Consider the following 22,150-nt stretch of genomic DNA (forward strand, 5'->3'; position numbering starts at 1 on the left):
TATACTTGCATATACGAACTGTATTATATAATAAATTATTTCATTTTAAATCATGGAGTGCATCTCTTCATTTAACTGAAAAAATACAAGAAAGCAGATTCTGCTTTTATGTTTCACTGCCAGTTCTTATTTTAATGTGGATCTTTATTATGAATGATTTATTAAAATTCATGTAATCTCGTCATTTGAGCCTTTTTCCCGAAAACTTGCAAAATCCTTGTCTTCTGTATGAATGACATAGTGACTTGCCTGTGGAAACATGGCGGCGATGTTGATGTCCAGCCAGCCAGCCAATCTCCTGTTGTATATTATGTCTGGGCTCAGGTATACGTGAATTTGGATCATAAATGGATTCATTAAAATTAATTTAATGTTATCGCTGTGCTTGTTAACCCAAAAACTCACATTTTTTCATCTATTTGTATTTCCTTATGTGGCAGACTTGCTGATATTAATATGGCAGCGACACATGGAGTAAACAACAAAAAAGACGTTCAGCTCAAGTGACTTCTGGTATTAGAACACGGGATATGGCGGTGATGTTCCGACTTCCGGTGTGAAGTGGAGGTCCTCGGCTGCATCCAGGTCCTCTTGATTGTTCTTGAAACCTCTCAGAAGACTTCGTGGGTGGACTGGTTCAAAACTGGTGCCATCAAAGAAATATAACTATATACAGATTTTCTTTAAAAATCTACAGTTGTTGCACCTTTTCCTTCAGTATGCCCATGTCCCCCATTACGTCACTTCTCCTGCATAACTCATATGATTACTCTGCCACAATGCCCAAGAGGAGACAGACTTTACCATTAGGCAAAGATGGGCGACTGCCTGGGACCCCAGACTACTATGGGCCTTGTGAAGACATAACGTTAGCCTCACAGCATAAGTGCCTACATCATATTTAAAGGTCTTCAGAAAAGAGGAAAAAAGACATCATGGCAAAGCCAAAGGATTTTTTTATTTATACTGTTGCAGTAGGTTGTACCAGATGTGTGCACAAGTTTCTTAAAAAAGAAAAGCCACAAAAAAGACATAACAAATAAAAGTGACTTAATAGATAATAAAGATAATTATTAATTAGTTAGATGACTTAGGCATATAGTGATTATGAATTGTTACAAGCAATCTTATTGGCCGGGGTTAACGACATTAAGGCACAATGAATCAGCAGCGTTAGAAGGGTAGAGTTAGGCAGATATCCCAATTTGGCCAAAAAAAAAAAAAGAAAAAGACTTAGGCAATTATGCTTTGAGGCTAACGATAATTAATTTAACCCTCTCTCCTGCACCGCCCATGTTCTGGTTGTTTGAAATTTAAGTGAAAGACAACCCTATTAAAAGTATGAAATACTGAGTAAACTTTGCCACGTTATAGACTGTTAGAAAGATGAGAAGCTCAAGATTCTTACAGAGTCCAACAGTAAGGGCTCACAGATGAACAGAAACCGAAACTAGCCCTTTAGTATGAGGAAAACAGAGGACAAAACCAAACTCGCTGCCTGCCTTCTCCGTCAAATCGTAGTCAGAAAATCAGAGAGAATCCTGGTAGTCCTGATATCAGATAAGGGTTAGAGTCCAACTGATTAGTCCCAAAAGCATGCTAACTCAAAACATCTGACAGGGGTTGTGTGTTCAAGAAAGCTCTTTCTAGATGAAAAACAAATGCACTCAAATGATCCTTTGGTCTGTTTTGGCTGAGTTTTGTGTCAATAAAGCAATCCAGGGCTTCAATGTCTGTCTGCAGGTTTACTCTGCATTATCTTGGCACACTTTTAACCAGAATCAAGTGGTTGTATTTTTGGAGCACCTCTCTCTGTCTCTTTTCTTCTTGGACTGAGGTGACAGCATGTCTGAGAGGTGGAAGTGTTGCCACTGACACCGAAACAACTCCACTGACAAGTGAGTCTGTGAGACTGTAGCTGCAACAGAAGCAGGGCTGATCAACGCGGCACTCAATCTGAACAATCGACTAAGAGGAGTCAAAGTCAGCTGTTAGGAATAAAACAAATACAGTTGCAAGAAAAAGTATGTGAACCCTTTGGGATTTCTTAAATTTCTGCATAAATTGGTCATAAAATGTGTTCTGGTCTTCATCTAAGTCACAACAATAGACAAACACAGTCTGCTTAAACTAATACTGCACTAAAATGATATGTTTTCATGTTTTTATTGAACAAAACACGTAAACATTCACAGTGCGGGATGGACTGGTTGACCCTCCTTTGGTAGCAATAACTTCAGGAGGAATTTTGGACCATTCCTCTTTACAAAACTGTTTCAGTTCAGCAGTATTCTTGGGATGTCTGGTGTGAATCGCTTTCTTGAGGTCATGCCACAGCATCTCAATTGGGTTGAGGTCAGGACTCTGACTGGGCCACTCCAGAAGGCGTATTTTCTTCTGTTGAAGCCATTCTGTTGTTGATTTACTTCTATGCTTTGGGTCGTTGTCCTGTTGCATCACCCATCCTCTGCTGAGCTTCAGTTGGCGGACAGATGGTCTTAAGTTTTCCTGCAAAATGTCTTGATAAACTTGGGAATTCATTTTTCCGTCAATGACAGCAATCCGTCCAGGCCCTGAGGCAGCAAAGCAGCCCCAAACCATGATGGCCCCTCCACCATATTTCACAGATGGGATGAGGCTTTGATGTTGGTGTGCTGTGCCTTTTTTTCTCCACACAGAGCGTTGTGTGTTCCTTCCAAACAACTCAATTTTGGTTTCATCTGTCCACAGAATATTTTGCCAGTAGTGCTGTGGAACATCCAGGTGTTCTTTTGCAAACTTCAGACGTGCAGCAATGTGTTTTTTGGACAGCAGTGGCTTCCTCTGTGGTGTCCTCCCATGAACTCCACTCTTGTTTAATGTTTTACTTATTGTAGATTTGTGAACACAAATGTTAGCATGTGCCAGAGATTTCTGTACATCTTTAGCTGACACTCTTATTACTCTTATTCTTCTTCACCTTATTGAGCATTCTGCACTGTGTTCTTGCAGTCATCTTTACAGGACGACATGCCTAGAGAGAGTAACAATAGGGGTACGCGATAAGACAATCTCAGTGAAGAAATAGAATGAATTGGCGTTCTGCTTAATCTGTTTTATCATAGGATCGGCTCTACTACTTCTCGCTCTTTGCTCCTTCCCCCCCTCCCCTTCTGCACCCCGATGCAGCGGAGCCTGACGTTAAAAGTGAAACTTAAGATTTAGTTCTCACGGCGATTTCTAACTCTTATTCAAAGCTTCGTCTTGGTTTTCTGAACCATCAGTGTGTATAAAAATACTTATTTGCAAAATCTGCACAAAGCTTATCAACGTTTTTTTGATGAGCTCTAAAGACAGCGTCCTCCGGTCTGCCGAGGTTCAGGGAAGAGAGATGAAGCATCGCAGTTCAGCGGAGTAAAGTGTGTCTGAGGCAGAAAGCCTACTGTTGTAACTGTTACAGCCGACATTGTTTTGCTTTCAGTTTTTGCTTTTTATTTTCCGAGTTATTTACAAGTCAGGATAACGCAGTCACAGCTGAAACGTTATAACATCAGCATCTTTTTACAGAGTGAGGCGGTGATGTTCGCGAGGTTCAGACATGGATCACTGTTAGAAAATGTTTTAAACAGTAAAATCATTGATTTACATGCATTTCTTTGGCCTACATTCATACTGCTGAAGCACGTAATCTTGCCTTTTCTCCTCTTCACTCCTTCATTGTAAGCAGCAGGCAGGTGCCAGTGTGACACGTTTATGTCACTGCTCATCACAGTCTTATTCAGAGCAGTAAATCAACGTATACATGACCTTTTTAAATAAAAATTAAAATTGCATTAAAATAACATACAGTCCCTACTTAGCTGCAGAACCACTTGTCGCAAAAATCAATCAGATGTGTGTCATATTTAAATGTTCTTTATTTGGTAGTCTGTAAACAAGGCTGAAGTAAATGTGATGTTAAATTGCATACTGTATGAACAGGCTACTTGTTTAAAGCTTCAGCTGCAGGAATTCTTTTTAAAGACCGTATGCAAGTCAACAATTCTTGATCGTAGGTCGTCTGAGAGCTCTTTTGTGCCAGGCATGGTTCACATCAGGCAATGGTTCTTGAGAACAGCAAACTCAAAACTGGTGTGTGTTTTTTATAGGGCAGGGAAGCTTTAACCAACACATCCAATCTCATCACATTGATTGGACTCCAGGTTGGCTGACTCCTGACTCCAATTAGCTCTTGGAGAAATCATTAGCCTAGAGGTTCACATACTTTTTCCACCCTGCACTGTGAATGTTTCCATGTTTTGTTCAATAAAAACATGAAAACATATCATTTTTGTGCAGTATTAGTTTAAGCAGACTGTGTTTGTCTATTGTTGTGACTTAGATGAAGATCAGAACACATTTTATAACCAATTTTCGAGAAATCCAAGAAATCCCAAAGGGTTCACATACTTTTCCTTGCAACTGTATATTCGTTGAAACATTCGTGTGAAATATATCTTTCTATTACTTTTTTGTTTAGGAAACACCAAACCAAAAATATTTTGAGTACTTTTTTGGTAATACTACTTTGTTGTATTCTATTTTAGTATTTCTAAGTAAATGCAAATCATCAAGTTGAATTTATGAGTAATACATAATAATCAATTGTCTGTGTGCACAAAAATTTTATTTTTCCCCCTGCACAAATCAGGGGCCTGGGCCCCCCAACCAAAGAAGCTAGATTCACCCCTACTCTGAAACTCATGAGTGAACAGTACATGTTTCAGGTTAACAATCAGCTGACAATAGGTAGTGCTTAAAGTTCCTGCATTCTCTGTTTGTTTATATTATATCAACAACATGCAGTGCTCTCCTTCATTTAAGGCTAATGCTCATTGATGATCCCTACACTTTGAATATAAACTAATGATAAGAATCAAAATGATCGGCCCCAAAAATACTTTTTTTTTGCACTTTAGTAGCCGTACGCTGTAGCGTGCTCACATGAATCAATTAAAACATTAAAAAGGGCACATGAAAAAAAGCCATCTGAATATCAACATCTAGAAGTGGGTTTTAGATTGCATTTCTCTGCTGGAAACTGTGGCAACCAGTTGAATTTAATGTGTATCTGTAATGTGAATACAATACAATACAATAACTTTATTTATCCTTTTTTCCTTTTTTTCCTCTATGTTACCATGGAAACATGTAAAAATCCAAGATGGCAGCATCCATGGTGGGGACCCTCCCTATGTATGAATTAAAGGTTTATCCTGAGTTGTTTTTTTCAAAATAGCTATTTTTTAATTTAGATGACTAAACACTTATTTAGATAGACCGTCTTAGAAAAATTTTTGCTGTATTTTACCAAGTTTGTTCAGCTAAATGCTACTAGGCTAAATATTACACACTGCACCTTTAAAAGATGCAAATTGGGAACGGGAAAAGAAAATACTTCCTGAGATAAAGACCTGTCACTTCAGGTGTGCCCCAGGGCTCTGTTCTGGGCCCCTCCTTTTCATCATCTACCTCCTTCCCCTTGGCAATATTTTCATAAATTCAACATCCACTTCCACTGCTTTGTGGATGACACCCAGCTCTACCTCTCCAGCTAACCCAACTCCTCACTTCCACCCCCCTTCCTCACCAACTGAAATAAAATCCTGGTTCACCTCAAACTTCCTCATATTAAACACTGACAAAACAGAAGTCCTCCTCATTGGCACCATATCCACTTTATCCAAAACTGACAGTCTCTCCCTCACTATTGACAGCTCCTCAGTCTCCACCTCCCCTCAGGTCAAGAGTCTGGGTGTCATTCTTGACAGCTCTCTATCATTCCAAGCCCACATCAATAATATCACCCAGTCTGCATATTTCCATCTACGCAATATCAATCGCCTCCGCCCCTCCGTCAACCCCATACCACTTCTATTCTTGTCCACAGCTTCGTTACCTCCCGTATTGATTACTGTAATTCTCTCTTCTTTGGTCTCCCTCACAAATCTCTCCATAAACTTCAAATGGTCCAGAACTCAGCTGCTAGCATCATCACCAAAACTCCCTCATTTCACCACATCACCCCCGTCCTACAGCAGCTCCACTGGCTCCCGGTTAAAGTCAGAATAGAGTTCAAAATCCTCCTGTATGCATTTAAGGCCATTCACAATCTTGCGCCCCCTTATCACTCCGATCTCCTCCACATAGCCACCTCCTCCCGCTCCCTCAGATCCTCCTCCTCCATCCGCCTCACCGTGCCCTCTGCCCGCCTCAGCACCATGGGGAGCAGAGCTTTTAGCCACTCTGCTCCCAAACTCTGGAACTCACTCTCACCAGACATCCAGAACATTGACTCTCTCCCTCTCTTCAAATCCAGGAATAGCCTACTCTCTGTAATTACTTTGTCCCATTTTATATTGTGTTTGCTTTTATCTATTGTTTTTATTGTATTTTTTTTATCTGTAAAGTGACCTTGAGTGTTCAGAAAGGCGCTTATAAATAAAATGTATTATCATTATTATTATTATTATTATTATTATTACTTTTCTCAGATTGTGAGCCTTTAAACTTATCTTTTTAACTAAGTTTTTTCCTATTTTTTTTTTACCAGTGAAACAAGGTTGACAGTTTAAGGTTAAAAAGGTGACCCTGGTTAGTCCTGAATCCAGAATCTGGCCCCTGCTGTGATGGAGTTTGACACCCCTGCTCTACACAGTACGTCATGTATGGGACGATGAGTGAGTAATAGAGAGTGTTCAAAGATTTGTGGTTTAAGAAATCTTGAGCTTTAGACAAAATTGCAGTGGATCTAGACAGTTATCTAGACAATATGTATTTTAATTTTAGAACCTCCTGAATCCAAACATTCCCCTATCCTCTTGGGAATGTTATGCCTCTCAATGAAGTCATCACTGTTTTGAAAGGCATTAATAGACATATCACACTCACTAACTGAGTGAGTAACCAAACCTACAAAAAACTGTTTCAATCTAGATGGAAGGTGCAAGAAAAATTCAGAAATTTCAAATTTGTTGAACTGTGATCGCAGGGCGTTCATTATGTCACACTACTAGAGCATTTCTTGTCCCTGACGTTCATATTCAAGCTTAATGTTTCACAATGGGCTTTGACGACGCAATGGCTGAATTTGTGTAGTCTGTTCCAGCAAGAAATAAATAAAAATGTTTTATTGAAGTGCTTCAGAAACTCCAACAGACCCCTCAGCTCCACAGCAAAGTAAGAGAGTGGTTTCATGAGCAGCATGCCTCTTCCAGAGTATTTCTGTAATAAAAAGCAGCCTTTTTTGTATGACTTATCAACAGTTCCCCTCTAGACAAGAATTTTGGTACTGACAGACTCTGTTTCTCTTCCACCAGCCGCCACAATAGAAAAGGAAGTAGTGTTTACAGAATGCAGAGAGTGTTGTCTCTCCGCTAATCCATCCTCTGTTACCAAACTGAAAGTAGACGTCTCACAAAGTTGTGACATACTCAGAACTGAAGCATAAATTACAGAGGCAGAGTCACAATGCTAGACTGACAAAGAATTTATGTCACCCTACCACGACATGGCTGGAGGTTTACACAGAGGAAAGTGGATGATTTAGCCTTCAGGTCTTAGGAGGAAAAAAATAACCACAGACTGGAAAATGGGGGCTGTAAACGCTGTTTGGGGTGACTTCACAGCTGCTTGTAATCTACAAGAGAGATGGAGCAGAAGAGAGAGAGAAAGGTCTGGAAAAGGACATGAAGCTTGCACGAACTAAAGGAGAGGAAATAAGCAAATAATGACAATGTAAACAGGACAAGAACTTTGGGTCTACTAGTCCCACTACGTGTTGCATGATTGCCCAAAATATTGTGAAAACGAACGTGGACAAAGAGAGGCAAACAGATCAAGACAGCACTAGACATCTGCTATGGCAAAGGTCTTCTTCCCTATCCACATTTTTCACAATTAGCCACAATGACAGGTTGTGCTGAAGGGAGAGCACCATTAGTTGACTGAAGAGGTATGGCTATTAAATATAGAGACTGTGTTAACGAGGATGAAACCACACTGGTTCAAAGCCATACCGAGCGCCACGACTGTTCTAAGTTTCCAGTAAGTGACGTCTTTAGTTCAGTGTATTAACTGAGGTGTATGTGGAACACAGCTTGGCACATTCAGGTTTGTTTGAATGGTACAAAAGATTTAGTGAAGGCAAAGATGATGTCCAAGACCATGACATTCTGGGTGGTACACCAACACAAATGTTTTCAAGACAGTTTGGATGCAGCCCGTTCATTTCTGACAGCCACTCCCACAGACCGTTCATTTTCAACCTGAGACGCTGTGCATCTCAGATTGGAAATACATGCAAATATTCCAAAAATAAAACTTCCAATGTAAATCTACAAACATCAGGGCTGAAATGAGCACAAACCTTTCAAAATAAAACCAGATAACACTTCCAGATTAAGCGTTTTAGCCATAAATCTATATTAGATTAGTTTGACACTTAAGCATTTGAGTTGCCTCTGTGTAGTGCTATTTTTTATAACCATTAAATGTGCAATAAAGTTTATTTAGAGAACGAATCATCTCCTTACATGGTGTTTTGAAAAGAAATTCCAATTGCACTTCCTGTTTAGGGTTTCACTTTTTAATATATGACTGATTACTGACCATTGTATTTTATTTACACTTGCTGATTTATAAAGACAAGCCATGAACAGTAGACGGTGAAGTAAATTCAGAGGGAAATAAGCTCATTGAATTTATGATTGGACCTTTTAAAAATACATCATCCATCCATCCATCCATTTTCTATACCGCTTATCCTATTGGGGGTTGCAGGGGGGCTCGAGCCTATCTCAGCTGTCATTGGGCGAGAGGCGGGGTACACCGCCAAATCACATGGCCAGCATATAGAGACAGACAACCAGGCACGTTCACACTCACACCTACGGCCAATTTAGAGTCACCAATTAACCTAGTGAGCATGTTTTGGTGATGGGAAGAAGCTGGAGTACCTGCAGAGAACCCACGCATGCACGGGGAGAACATGCAAACTCTGCACTTTTACCAGGAAGTGAACCAGGGACCTTCTTGCTGTGAGGCAACAGCGCTATCCCCTGTGCCGCCCTAACTGTAAATCAGTGACTATATAAATTGAGCTCAATTTGATATTTCATATAGGACAAAGTAAGCATATATACCTGCTTGCATTGCAAAATGCTATTTTCATCCAAAACACTGGTGGCATACATGCAAGAAAAAGGTTACTCACAATATATCCCTAAAACAGTGAGCCCCTTTACTTTTATAACAGCTTAATTTGTATTAAACGCCAATCTATCATTTTACAACAGAGATACATGTTCTCACTTAAGCGGTCTGCAGGACGGCTGTCTGAGATCGACGGTCTGCAGCTAGACCCCTCTCTGATTTTGTCTGACTCACTGTGATTTAATAAACTCAGTACTGTCGTGAAACACCAGTCCAACTCTCTAATAACTGGGCTAACAGGCTGCCCACTTTCTTCATCTGTACAAGGGCCAGCTTATGTCTATGCAGACACTGTGGGGGCTGGACTGTTAAATTACCTAAATAAAAGACACATTTTTGTCTAAAAAAAACTTGTCGAAACCTTACTTTTAGCCTTAAGATGTGAACTCTGTCCCTATTACCTATACAGCAGCCAACCAGAAGGAGGCAATTGAGATATTTAAGCCACATATTTCTAGGGCTGCCAGAAATGCTACAGTGTATTGATTGCTTTTTTACCCCGGTCTTGGTGAATACTAGATTCTGATTGGTTCTGGAAGTTCCATTGGTGTCCATTAACTTCTGATATCTGGACACCAGTGGAACTTTTTAAACTCGGGCCAAAAAAAACAACAACTTTACACTGTTCCAAATTGATGCACAAAAGCTGTCAGATGATAGGAGTAACCATAGCAACTTCAGGTAGAAGTTCTCAGAGGACACAAAATAACAAATTAAATACAACAATGAGCGATTTCAAAATTGTATTTATTTTGTGTTTACGAAAACTTTGAGGACTGGGATTCTGATGAGGAAAAAATGAAGAGAGAGAAGCAGCACAAAGAGTTAACATCGGAAGATTTAAATAAACTCGAATACGAGATAACCTGGCATGCCAGATGGATGTGTGTCACACATGCATCTGCTAAACCACTCATAGACAGCATTTGGGAAAGGCAGAGCCTTTGAAAAAGACTCAGAGTCTGATTGGATGAATGTTCTGTCTGTCACATCTTTACAGACCAATCAGAGCAACAAAACATGTGACGTAGCCGCTACAGAGCTGCGCCCCTACCGAAGGAGTAAAGTCCACATAGAATTGCACAACCCAAACCATGGCGACTGTAGATGTGTCAGTACACGGCTTTTATTGTTTTTTTTGAAAAGAAAACAACTCAATGCTGTTCTTTGTTCTTCTTTAAATGAAGAAATGTCATCAAGTTCTGATAAAACTGATGCTTTAGCAGCATCCACGCTAATCTCTTCTGCCATAATTGTACTGGCCTCTCATTGCTGCTTCTTTACATCACGACTCTGCCACACCCAAAAGTACTGCCCCTCAACACTGATTGGTCCCGTCACTTTCTAACTGGGCCCGGGCGCCAGTGAGAAATATGGAAATGGGTGTATCCATCTGCTTTGCAAGGATAAAGACGAGAAGGATGAAATCAAAACAAAGAAAATAACAACATCAGCAATTAAATTTAAATTTAGACAACCAGAGCTGGTTTGCGAAAACCAAGCTCTCTATCAGATGTCAGTCCATGTGAACTTAGGGGTTTATAGTCTGATCTCAGATGGCTCTCCGTCTCCCTCATCTTGACGCCTTTTCATTGATAAATCCTTTGAGAAAGTGTGTTGAGCAGACTAGTTTTTTTGTTCTGTTGTGATTTCAAACCTATGGCCCATCATGTTTACTGGACTATGTTTACATTCCCTAAGAATATTATGGGATCACTCTGACTGACACATCTTCTTCATTGTCCATCTCGTATGCAACACCAGTGAAAGAATTTTGCTTGAACCTTTTCAAGAAGTTACACAAGTTTCCTTTTCTTATTGTATGTTCTGGCATGTTTTAAAATATTTGTATGAATTATTTACAATACTGAGTTTTAATCTCCTGCCAACTTTCAACACCCTTTATTTACTCAAAAGTATTGATTCAGGTACCGTTTAGCCACCGGTACCATATAAAAAGTATCTAGCACTGGAATCAGAAAAAAAAACAAACGATACCTAACCCTAGTTATTAGTTGAGCCCTCAGATGTTGGTAGGGAAAAGGAATTACTGCTTTAGTAAAACTTTCTATTTTGATCACAATGCATATGAAATGATAAATTAGTGGAGAAAAAGTATTTTCTTTAGCAAGTAACCATGATACAAGCAGGTTAATGCCAGACGAGGTATCCAGTTATCAGGGAATAACAGACTTCAGGAACAAAAGTTGTCCATTAATCCCTGATAACTGGCCACCTCGCTGGGCTTTAACCCCCAGCCAGCATGTCCTTGTGGGCCCCACATGGGTTATATGTGAGCTACAGTCTGGGTCCCATGTGGGTTTGTTCGTTGGTTCCATGGTGGCCCCACCTGTGCCCATGTGAACTGCAAGTGTGGATCAGCCCATATGAGTCCCATATAGGCCCGTTCTAGAAATCTAGAAAGATACATCCTACTTGTAATAAACATGGGCAATCTCTAGACGGGACTTCTGGTGTTCCTGCAGCCAGCCTCAAGTAGACACTTGCCGTTTTGCAATTTTTTGCACTTCCGCATTGGCTAAATTTTTCAGGACCGGAGGTTGCCGCTTTGTGTGAATGGGTAGGTGTTACCTAGACAGAGTAGTTGGATGACAGCAAGCTCAAGTCCATTATTACATAGTGCAGTTTTAACATGAATCATACAAACATGTTTGTAAATGAGGCCTATTCTCCTTAACTCAGCCATGTTTGTACTGCTGATGTTTTCCTCCCTTCCTGAGGTTCATTTGAAGTGATCCAGCTAAGAATAATGACTGCAGGACTGCTCACATTATTCAAAACTGCTCATGGACCAGTACAAAAACATACTGTTCAGCATTACATTTATATACCCTGGAATTTCATCTTGTTGATTTGGTTTGAAGTGGAATGTAATGCATGTGCATAATCACAGGTCAGACCTCTGTATCCACTTATGCATAAACTCAAACTTAGAGGTGAGCCATGAGATTTCCTCATAGCATGGCTGGAATACTTAAATAGCCAGTTGAGAAATGCCACAGTAAATGTTCCAGAGGCACAAGTAAAGAACACTAGCTTTCATTCTGTGTTGCTTACTTTGCAGCTGACGGAGACAAAATTCTCAAACAGCCATTGAAGTCAATGAACAGCCATAAACACAACGGGGGATATTCACAAGATGATGATAACGGGTAAAACAAATGCAATGTTAAACAGTTTAGTTGCTGTTGTTTTTACAGTTTGAGAAGACAAAGCAGTCACTACATGGAATCTGGGCCCATGTCAAAGGTCGGGTACATGTGTATGCAAGGCTTCATGTTTCACCTTCAAGCTAACTCTCTGAGTATTTCCTCTGCAGTTGGCCACTGTACTCAGGTTAAACAAGGAAACAAAAAGGTCTGCACTGCTTGCTTCTTTGATCGTGTTTATTTTTTGGATCCAGCAATTGTGTGTGCGTCTTACTATGATTTTCCACTGTACTGAGGTTGCGTCACCTGAGAAGGAAGCTGTGCCTCTAAATATTGGCTCCCAAGCAAAATCAAAAGCCGTCTATTCATCCTATACCACAACATACCCAACAAATTGCTGCCATGGTTTTCATTTCTATTTAAATCACTTAATGACCACTTTAAGATCATAAGGTAAGGTCCTGCTGTGTGGCACCATGGCTGGCTGTGTTTAACATGCTCAGAGTCCATGTAATTTCTTTATGTGAATGGAAAACCTGAGTCAGATTTTCTTCTTTCAGCTGCAATCCCTGCTTGACTCTGGCCTAGGGCTTTCACAATATACCAGTACTGATGGTAACATCTTTAAAAAAAATTGGTCCTGAAATTGACCTACTGTAATTTTGTAAAACTAAACTCAGCAAACAAAGTAGGGAAGTTTGTGTTTGGTAGATTATTTCTTTGCTGCAACAGTGCTTCTTAGCAATAAATGTTATGCCGTTGGGAATTCTTTTTATTTCCCTTTTAAATAGTGCCACATTTGTAAGGAACATGCCTTTGTGGGATAAGCAGAAGAGCTGAGTATTTGGGTTGCACCCGAGAAAAATCAGCCAAATCTTCTCTGCCAATGCCAAACAGCTTATTCTAGCCCCAGGTGCTGACAATCAGGTGCCTGATTGGTACTTGTTACCTTCACTGAGAAGTCAAAATTCTGCCTGGTTGGATCATCAAAGTGTGGGGAAGATGTGGAGAAAGCAATGCTGATTGCTGCAATGACTGAGTTACATTTTTTGATGGAGGCAGTGTGATGGTGTGGAGTGCCATCTCTATCACTGGAAAAAAAGAGACTTGTCATCATTGGAGGCAATCTCAGTGCAGAGAGATACAGAGATATGATTCTGCAACGAGCTGCAATCCCATATCTCCACAGTCTGGGATCGAACTCTATCCTCCAAGATGACAACGTTCACCCCCACAGAGCAGGTTTTTTTATAGAGACTACCTCCAGAATTTGGGAGTGGAGAGGATGGAATAGCCTGCCAGCAGTCTTGACCTCAACACCATTGAAGACTTGTGGGATCAGCTTGGGTGTGCTGTTCATGCCAGAATGACCAACACAACCACACTGACTGATTTGTGACAAATGCTGGTTGAAGAATGGGATGCCATCCCACAGCAGTGTGTGACCAGGCTGGTGACCAGCATGAGGAGGAGGTGCAAGCTGTTATGGCTGTGTGTGGTTCTTCCACACCTGAGACTCCTGTTTGTTAAATGAATAAATTGTCAAACTGCCAATATGCAGCATCTTATTTCTTCAGACTTCAATCATCCAATCCACCAAGCACGAGTCAGCTGCAGAATAAGCTGTTTGGCACTGGCAGAAAAGATCTGGCAGTTTTTTCATGGGTACAACCTACATACTCAGCTCTGCTGCTCATCCCACAAATGCATGATCCTTACAAATGTGGCACAATTTTAAAGTAAATAAGCAGGCTTTCCAACAGTAAAAGACTTATTACCAAGAAGCATTATTACAACAAAGAAATAATCTACCAAACACAAATTTCTTTAACTTTTGTGTTAAGTTTAGATGAGTGCAAAACTACAGTATGAGCTGCAAGATGAGGCATTACAAACAGCCAGCTGCTATATGAAAGTAAAAGAAGAGTTATCCCTGACTTTCTTGTTTCTTGATAAAATATTAAAGCTTAAAGAGAAGATGAGGAGATGGTCAGTGAGACGGAGAGTTGGCCCTGGTCTGTATTTGCTCATAACATTGGAATGTGGATTTGTGAGGCCTACACTGTGAGCAGAAAGATCCCCATTCTGCTTTTGGTGACAATAAGCTTGGAGCTTATTAGAAAAAAAACGGATGCTCAGTGAAGTTGCTCTAAGATCTGGCCAGAAAGCATGTCATAACAATTAGTAGTTATTGTAACTCCAGTTTCACTCACAAAAAGGTTATCAGAAAAAAAATCTAAAAATAGAGTAGTAGGATACCTTTCTGAGTTTAAATAAACAGAACTGTGTGTAGCAAAGGCAGGACAGGATTTTTGTTTTTTCAGTACCTCAACTAAACTAACTAAAACAACTATATTCTGTGTGTCTTAAGAAGCTTGTTGGTTCTGGAATGTATACTTCAGTAAAGTCAAAACTACAGTGCTTATGGAAATATTCAGCCCTTGGATGTTTTACCCTTTTAATGATTTTACAAATCAATCATAGTTGATGTCATTTGGCTTTTTTGACAAAAAAATGCAAAAACCTCTTTAATGTCAAAGTGAAAGCAGATTTCTACAACATAAGGTCAATTGAAAAATATGCAATGTAAAATAAAATGTTCAGCCCCTTTTAGTCAGTATTGAGCAGATTCATCTTTGGCTGCAATCACAGCTCTGAGTCTGTCACATTGTTGTCTTTAAACCATTTCTGTGTAGCTTTCACCGTGTACTTCAGGTCATTGTCCTGCTGGAAGACAAATCTTCTCCAAAGCTGTAGTTCTCTGTCAGACTGAATAAGATTGCCCTCCAGGATTTTCTTACATACTGCCCTATTCATTTGATCCTCTACCTTTACAAGCCTTCCAGGGCTGGCTGCAAAAAAGCATCCCCACAGCATGATGGTGCCACCACCGTGCTTCACAGTAAGGATGGTGTGTTTGTGCTGATGTGCAGTGTTTGGTGTCTGTTAAACATAGCATCTTGTCTAATGGCCAAAAAGCTCCATTTTGGTCCCATCAGAACAAAGAACTTTCTCCCACTTGATCATGGAGTCTCCCACATGCGTTTAGGTGAACTTTTCCTCCACACGCTGCTCTCCCAGAAAGCTTGGGGTGGTTAAGAACCTGGCAACAGTTGTTGTATGCAGAGTCTCTCCCATCTCAGTTGCTAAATCTTGTTACTCCTTCAGAGTAGTCATAGGTATCTTGGTGGCCTCTCTCACTAGTCTCCTTCTTGGAGACTAGTCATTCATTCACAGTCATTCAGTTTGTGAGGACAGCCTAAACTAGGCAGATTTGCACATGTGCAATATTCCTTCCATTTCTTGATGATGGATTTAACTAAACTCTGGGGGATGTTTAGTGACTTGAAAGTTTGGTATCCATCTGCTGATGTATACTTTTCAATGACGTGTTCTCAGAGTTGCTTGGAGTGTCCTTTTGTCTTCATGGTGTAATGGTGGCCAGGAATACTGAATACAGACACAGGTGTCTTTTTACTACAACTGGCTAGACACAGGTGTCTTTTTGCTACAACTGGCTAACCTGACACACCAGATGGATTTGTTTCACACATTCATCTTGAAAACCTTCCATAGACGGCATTTGGGAAAGGGCAAAGCCTTTGAAAAAAAAAAAAAAAACTCGGAGGGTGACTGGATGAACATTCTATCTGTCACAACTTTACAGGCCAATCAGAGCAACAAAACACGTGACACAACCGCTACCGAGGAAAACTGCATAACGCGAACAATGGCGACATTTGTCGTTTTTGAAAAGAAAACAACTCACTGCTGTTCTTTGTTCTCTTTTAACGAAGAAATGTCTTCAAATTCTGATAAAAAATGCTGCTTTAGCAGCATCCACGCCATCTTCTGCTATAATTGCACCGGCCTCTTGTTGCTGCTTGCATATGTCACAACTCTGCCGTGTCCGAAAGTACTGCCCCTCGTCGCTGATTGGTCCTGTCACATTCTAACCGGGCCCAAACGGTTCAGATGGGAGCTTTCCAAGATGGATTCGCCAGTGAGAAACACGGAGACGGGGATATCCATCTGCTTTGCAAGGTTAACAATTGTTTGGACCGCTATTGAATTAGATCAGTAACTATGAAGGAGGGTAAATATTTATGCAATCACCTCTGAAAATATATTTTTAACTGTCATTACTTTGCAGAAGTCTATTTTCACTTTGACATTAAAGAGGAGTTGTTTTTTTGTCAAAAAAGTCAAACCATATTGACCATTACTGATTTGTAAAATCAATAACAGGGTAAACAATCTAAGGAGGTGAATACTCAACAGGTTTGGGGTGCAAAATGTTAAGGACATGGGTAAAAAAAAATGCTTTAGAGTTGCAATATGAGAAATAAATAGAAAGTTCTTAGGAATAATATTTCAGGACGTCTCATTCTGAGTTTCTTTTGTGATGTTTTTGTCATGGATATTTAAAACCAGTGGAAAACATTATGTAATATATTATGTAGTTTATTGCAATCTGACAGAAAGATTTTATGGTTTAAGATTCATAGGGATTTTATGTGTACGTGGGCCTGATTCTCTGGGGCGTGATTCAAAAGACATCTGCCGCAAAATCTTTATACCTGCATGTATGAGGCCATCACAGAGAGCTTGTTGAAAAATTACCTCCCAAGTCCAGCACAGTGGTTAAACATAGTGGAGGAAACTTATTCCTTGGAAAGACTGACTCATTATCTAAGACCGGCCACACTAGACTAGACAGATTTCAGCTTTAAATGATTTCACAAATGTTGGAGACCACAGACATAAGGACTGTTTCAAACAGTTTTTATCCTGCAATATTCTAAGCGCTCACAATAGGTGAAGCTACGAGACTGTGAGACCACACACCTTCCGTTTGTAGTAATGATCACACAGTGGAGACTCCCCACACACGAGATCTCACAGAAACTTGTGTGGTCACATAAGACTTCAGAGGGAAAGCAAACTTGGAGTACATCAGAATCCTGAGCTGACTGGCTGTCATGGCCTGACTTACAGTGGCAACAAAAAATAAAGAAAAATGTATGGGTGAAATTGTTGTTTAGGTAAAGGACGCTTAACTACTTGGTTGCCAGTGATTGAATATTATAAACAGCTCGAGATCACAAAAAAAACGATTGGTTTGCTTAATGGTGCATGTTTACCTCTACATGGTTGGGCAGTGTGCTGACAAATTTGAATCCCGGTATCCTCTTGTCACTGCAGACAACCCCTACGTCTTCACTGTGTTTGCAATCACTAACACCAATCCCATTGGAGGGACACAGTGCCAGGGTCTTTTCTTTGCCGGTGCAGTGGAGATTATCAAACCAGATGGGTCCTAAAAAGAGAAAAAGGGAAACACAATAATGCTTCCATTGGCTGGAAGTTTCCCTGGGTATTGGAAGCAATCAAAGTATTTATCATAGTGAATGTGTTCAAACCCTGAGGTAGAAAATACTGCTTGTGTTGCTACCTTCTCCCTTTCCATATTTTGAGGATGGTGACCAAGAGACAGCTTCCACGTAGCCCAGCTCTCTGCACACCACTTGTGCTGCATGAATATTGAAGTCATCATCACAAACAGTGCCCCATTCGTTGTTGTAGAAAACTTCCACACGGCCCTCGTTGTGTTTCCTCTTATCCCCCGCCAATCTGAGCTGGATCCTGGGTGTGTCTGGTGACAGCTGTGGGTTGGTATAATGATCCTGTTCTTGGTCGGGGTAGCCTGTCAGGTAGCCATGGTGGTCATACTGGGCAGCAGCCAGGTCTAATAAAACTAACAGAGTGAGAGTGCAGCAGGGCAGGAACTGTGCAGGCATCATGTTGGCTGAATCTGGTGGAAAGATGAAAAAGAGGAACAGTTGAGGAAATTCAGTGGATACTGTTGCAGAAATTTCATTCATAAGGGGGGATAGAGGGTAAAGCTTGCCAGGGCCCAGCCAAATGAGGGGTCCATGGATAATCATGGTACATTGTAAAGTTCATCTGTGATAACCACACTTTACACTTCAACTGAATAATAACCACTTCTATCAAAGGGACAAACAATTGATTGTGTTTATTCATGGTGTCATTCAAATTAGCATTTTCAGAAGGTAAACCCATTTTCTTAAGACAGAATTACCTTTTTAATTTGTAATGTTAACAGTGTAGATGGGCACACTTAACTAAACCATTTGAGAAGTAATGTTTGATTTCATAGCTAAGCCATGATGTGCACAAACATCAGGATACCAGAGAACCTGATTGTCAGCACCTGGGGGTACCAGAAGCTCAAAACAAGAGTCAACAGCAGAATAAGCTTCTTGGCATTTGTGGAGAAGATTTGGCTCATTTTTCACGGGCGCAACCCACATACTCAGCTCTGCTGCTCATCCCACAAAGGCATGTTCCTCCCTTAAATCTTTCACCTATGAGCCGACTGCTGTAGGCAGAATCTGGACTAATTGCTGAACATAACCTTACTCCACATGTTCAGGTTACAGAGCACATGCCGACACCAGTGCAAACACGTCTGACGGTGATGGGCAGTCATAGCAGACCTCCTGGCACTGGTCATATTGTCCTGCAAACCTTGACTATAAATCTGTAGAAGACAGCCTATGGTTCCTGTGCTGACAGGGTGAGGAAGCGGTCTTCTTGGGGTGTTCTGTCTCCGACATTCCCCATATGTATGGAACTTGGTCTAAAGATTTGAGATGGTGCTAGGGCTCACTCCGAACGATGCTGAAACTTGGTTTGGTGGAATGCCACCTTGAAGTTGCTCTATCACATGGGTCTTATCCAGGTCAGTCAGATGAGGCTGGCCAATTCTTGGAGCAGACACCTACTGACCATTGCAGAGCCCATGTCACAATGGGGAGCAACAGCAAAATCAGCTGTCTGGTATTGGCAGAGAAGATCTGGCAAAGTTTTCATTAGCGCAACCCATACTCAGCTCTGCTGCCCATCCCACATGTTCCATACAAATATGGCACCATTTAAAAGGAAAATGAACAGACTTTCCAACAGTTTTAGATTTTCCAGAAAGCATTGTTACAGCAAAGAAACACAAATGTCCTTACTTTTTGTGAGAAAAATGGGAAAGTGGATAGCTCGACAGCCCAAGAATCCCTGATAATCTTGGCATGTTTATATTTTGCGTGTTTCGGCTCATTCTTCCCCTTGGACATCCTGTTTTTTGGGCCCCTCTCTACACCCTCGAAAACATTATTTCGGTTTTAGTTACAGTGCTCTAAATCAGTGGTTCTTAACTTGTCCAATTTCAGGACCCACCAATATCTCCTTAACAACAAATCGCAACCCAAATTTCTTACATTTTGCAATCATAACCAGGTTTCTTGATTAAAAATGTGGCTGTTCTTTCAAAATCTTTCAAAAAAACAGCACATCATAGATTTTTTCAAACTTTTGGGTTTTTTTCAGGCACACATCTACGACCCACTAAAAATGGCCTCAAGACCCACTTTTGGGTCCCAGCCCACCAGTTGAGAACCACTGCTCTAAATGGACTGACTATAATCTGATCAGCACATTATAACAGGTAAATAACCAGCTTGTGAACATGAATCCCACTGGGAATTTTTTTGGTTTACGACACTATGTATGATGAATCAGACAAGACGACAACATACTTCAGCTCCAGAGTTAGCCCTCTTTGCTACAGTTAATTCTCATACAGACAGATATGGGCTGCAATAGCATACTGTGGGCCAATCACAACCAAGCATATTCAATAACCAATAGGAATGCTTATTGAGAGTACCCCGCTCTGAATCTGAAAGGTAACAGATTTTGTCCTGACATTCTTGTTAGCATGTTACAAACATCTGGCTTCTCCTCAGAGGAAATACTGTCAGCTGAAAGCATGAAGTATTGAGGAAAGTCTAAGGGGGGGCATTTGGGCTGCCTCTTGAAATCTGAGCTAAAGTTTTCTTTCAGTTATGTTGGGAAAGGCTAAAAAAGCTGCACTCAAGCTTTAACACCAGAGAGTGATGGGATGCTTTTAACTCCCACAGGAAAAATTGCTATAGCTCAGACACTGTATACTGAACCGTTAGGGAGAAACTGCAGCTTAATCAAACTGTTAGTGAGTGGAAAGATACCGTCTGACTAAAGTTTATAACAAAAACATGCACATAAAACCGCTGACTTCTGAGGTTCGGGTTTCTGAGAATCTTTTCATGTTAAAATCATGATACTATGCCTTTGTGTTGAACATCTGGCAGGAAAGTATCCTTCAACTGCTTCTTCACTGTAACGTGGCAGTGATTACACAAGCTAGAAACAACACACATTAAAGAACGAACAGATGGAACGAAGCCTTCAGCCTCTGGGTCTGCTTACAATGTGTCAGTCCAGACACAATTGTTGTCATATAAAAAAACATTTCAAGCATACACATAAAAACACAACTTTAACAAATGCAAAGCACACTGAATACACACACACACACACACACACACACACACACCCACACACATATACACACACACAGCTTAAGTCTGAATTATACTCATTTAAAAATCAAACAACAGATGAAACTTTCATAATTTCTCAGCAACATCTTATCAAAGAGACATATCCAAATCATTTCCTCTCATAAATGGGCCTACTTATATTTCTGTTTAACGTGATACATACATCTCCCTCCTCCTCTTTATGTAAGCTAAGGAAGGTCAAATGGGCTTTTACTTATTACATGTCCCTTAGATGATTCGTTTAGGCTTTAAATGTGTCTATGTCGGTCCACACTACATACTAGGGATGTTCCTAGGCTTCTATTTCCCCATTTGGCTAAACACCAATTTAAATTCCATTAAACTGATTAGTCTAAAGAGAAGAAAACACTTACAAAACAGTTAAATTCATCACAGGGTGACTGTGTTAGCAGTTGTGATGTGAGCCTACTCTGTTCAGCGTGGCTAACATTAGCAGCTAGCTCCGCCAGCCTTTGTTCCTCTTTGCAGATTAATATCGTCCTTTAATATGCAGTTTCTTTTCACTTCAGTTGAGTAGTTACTTGTGAGTTTAACCTTCAGCAGCCTACATACCACTTTATTTGCATTTATTACTTAAAAACCTGGCATAGCAGGTTGTTCCTACTACATGCTAACTGCTATGCTTCTCCAGTGAAGTGCCGGGGGAAAGGTCAGATAGCAAGCTACAGCGGCTTCTAGTGGTGGGAGGCTACATTACAGTTTAAAAGAACATTATGGATTGGGATTTCTAGCCTGTGTTTATAAAAAAAATACAGGTAATTAGTTTAACCAACTCATAAATCTTGTGCTTAATAATTTGCATAACAAATTTAACTGTTTAACTGTGTGCATCCCTGCTACGTACAGTTATACTATACTTTTAAAACATTAAATAGTTTACAATATGACAACAGCTGCAGTAACTCTTTAAAATCAGTGGTAAAGTGGATCTCTTCTGCCAAGAAGAAAGCAGTCAATCTCATAGCAAGGCAATGCATACTAATGCTTTCTGTAGGAGCACCTATTCACAGGGCACAACTCTGTCTCATTGGATAACTTCACTGATGCTACAAATGTGTTGCACATCAATAACCAACAATCCTCCAGAAACATCACTGTAGGATGACTGTACAACAGGCAAAATCTAAACACAACTAAAGCATTTCAAAACACTCTGCCCAAGGGCATGCTGGGGAACTCCACACACATAATGAAGTTTTTTGTGTTTATTTTTGTTTAGATGTTGCCTGTTGTACTGCGATCCCTGCTGGGGTTTTTGGTCATATT

The 22,150-nt window shown here is 40.4% G+C and overlaps 1 protein-coding gene across 1 annotated transcript in view; it reads right to left on the reverse strand.

The window, feature by feature from the left end:
* loxl2b (lysyl oxidase-like 2b) overlaps positions 1-22,150 on the reverse strand; it is a 46,569-nt gene that overhangs the window by 23,204 nt on the left and 1,215 nt on the right. Inside the window, exons 2-3 of the mRNA XM_041786904.1 lie at positions 17,857-18,216; positions 17,546-17,721 (exon numbers count right to left, since the gene is read on the reverse strand). Coding sequence (XP_041642838.1) covers positions 17,546-17,721; positions 17,857-18,205 — 525 coding nt within the window. The 5' untranslated portion in view covers positions 18,206-18,216. The remainder of the gene's footprint in view (positions 1-17,545; positions 17,722-17,856; positions 18,217-22,150) is intronic.

This window comes from Cheilinus undulatus, linkage group 5 (genome assembly GCF_018320785.1).
Source record: "Cheilinus undulatus linkage group 5, ASM1832078v1, whole genome shotgun sequence".
Classification (NCBI taxonomy): Eukaryota; Metazoa; Chordata; class Actinopteri; order Labriformes; family Labridae; genus Cheilinus; species Cheilinus undulatus.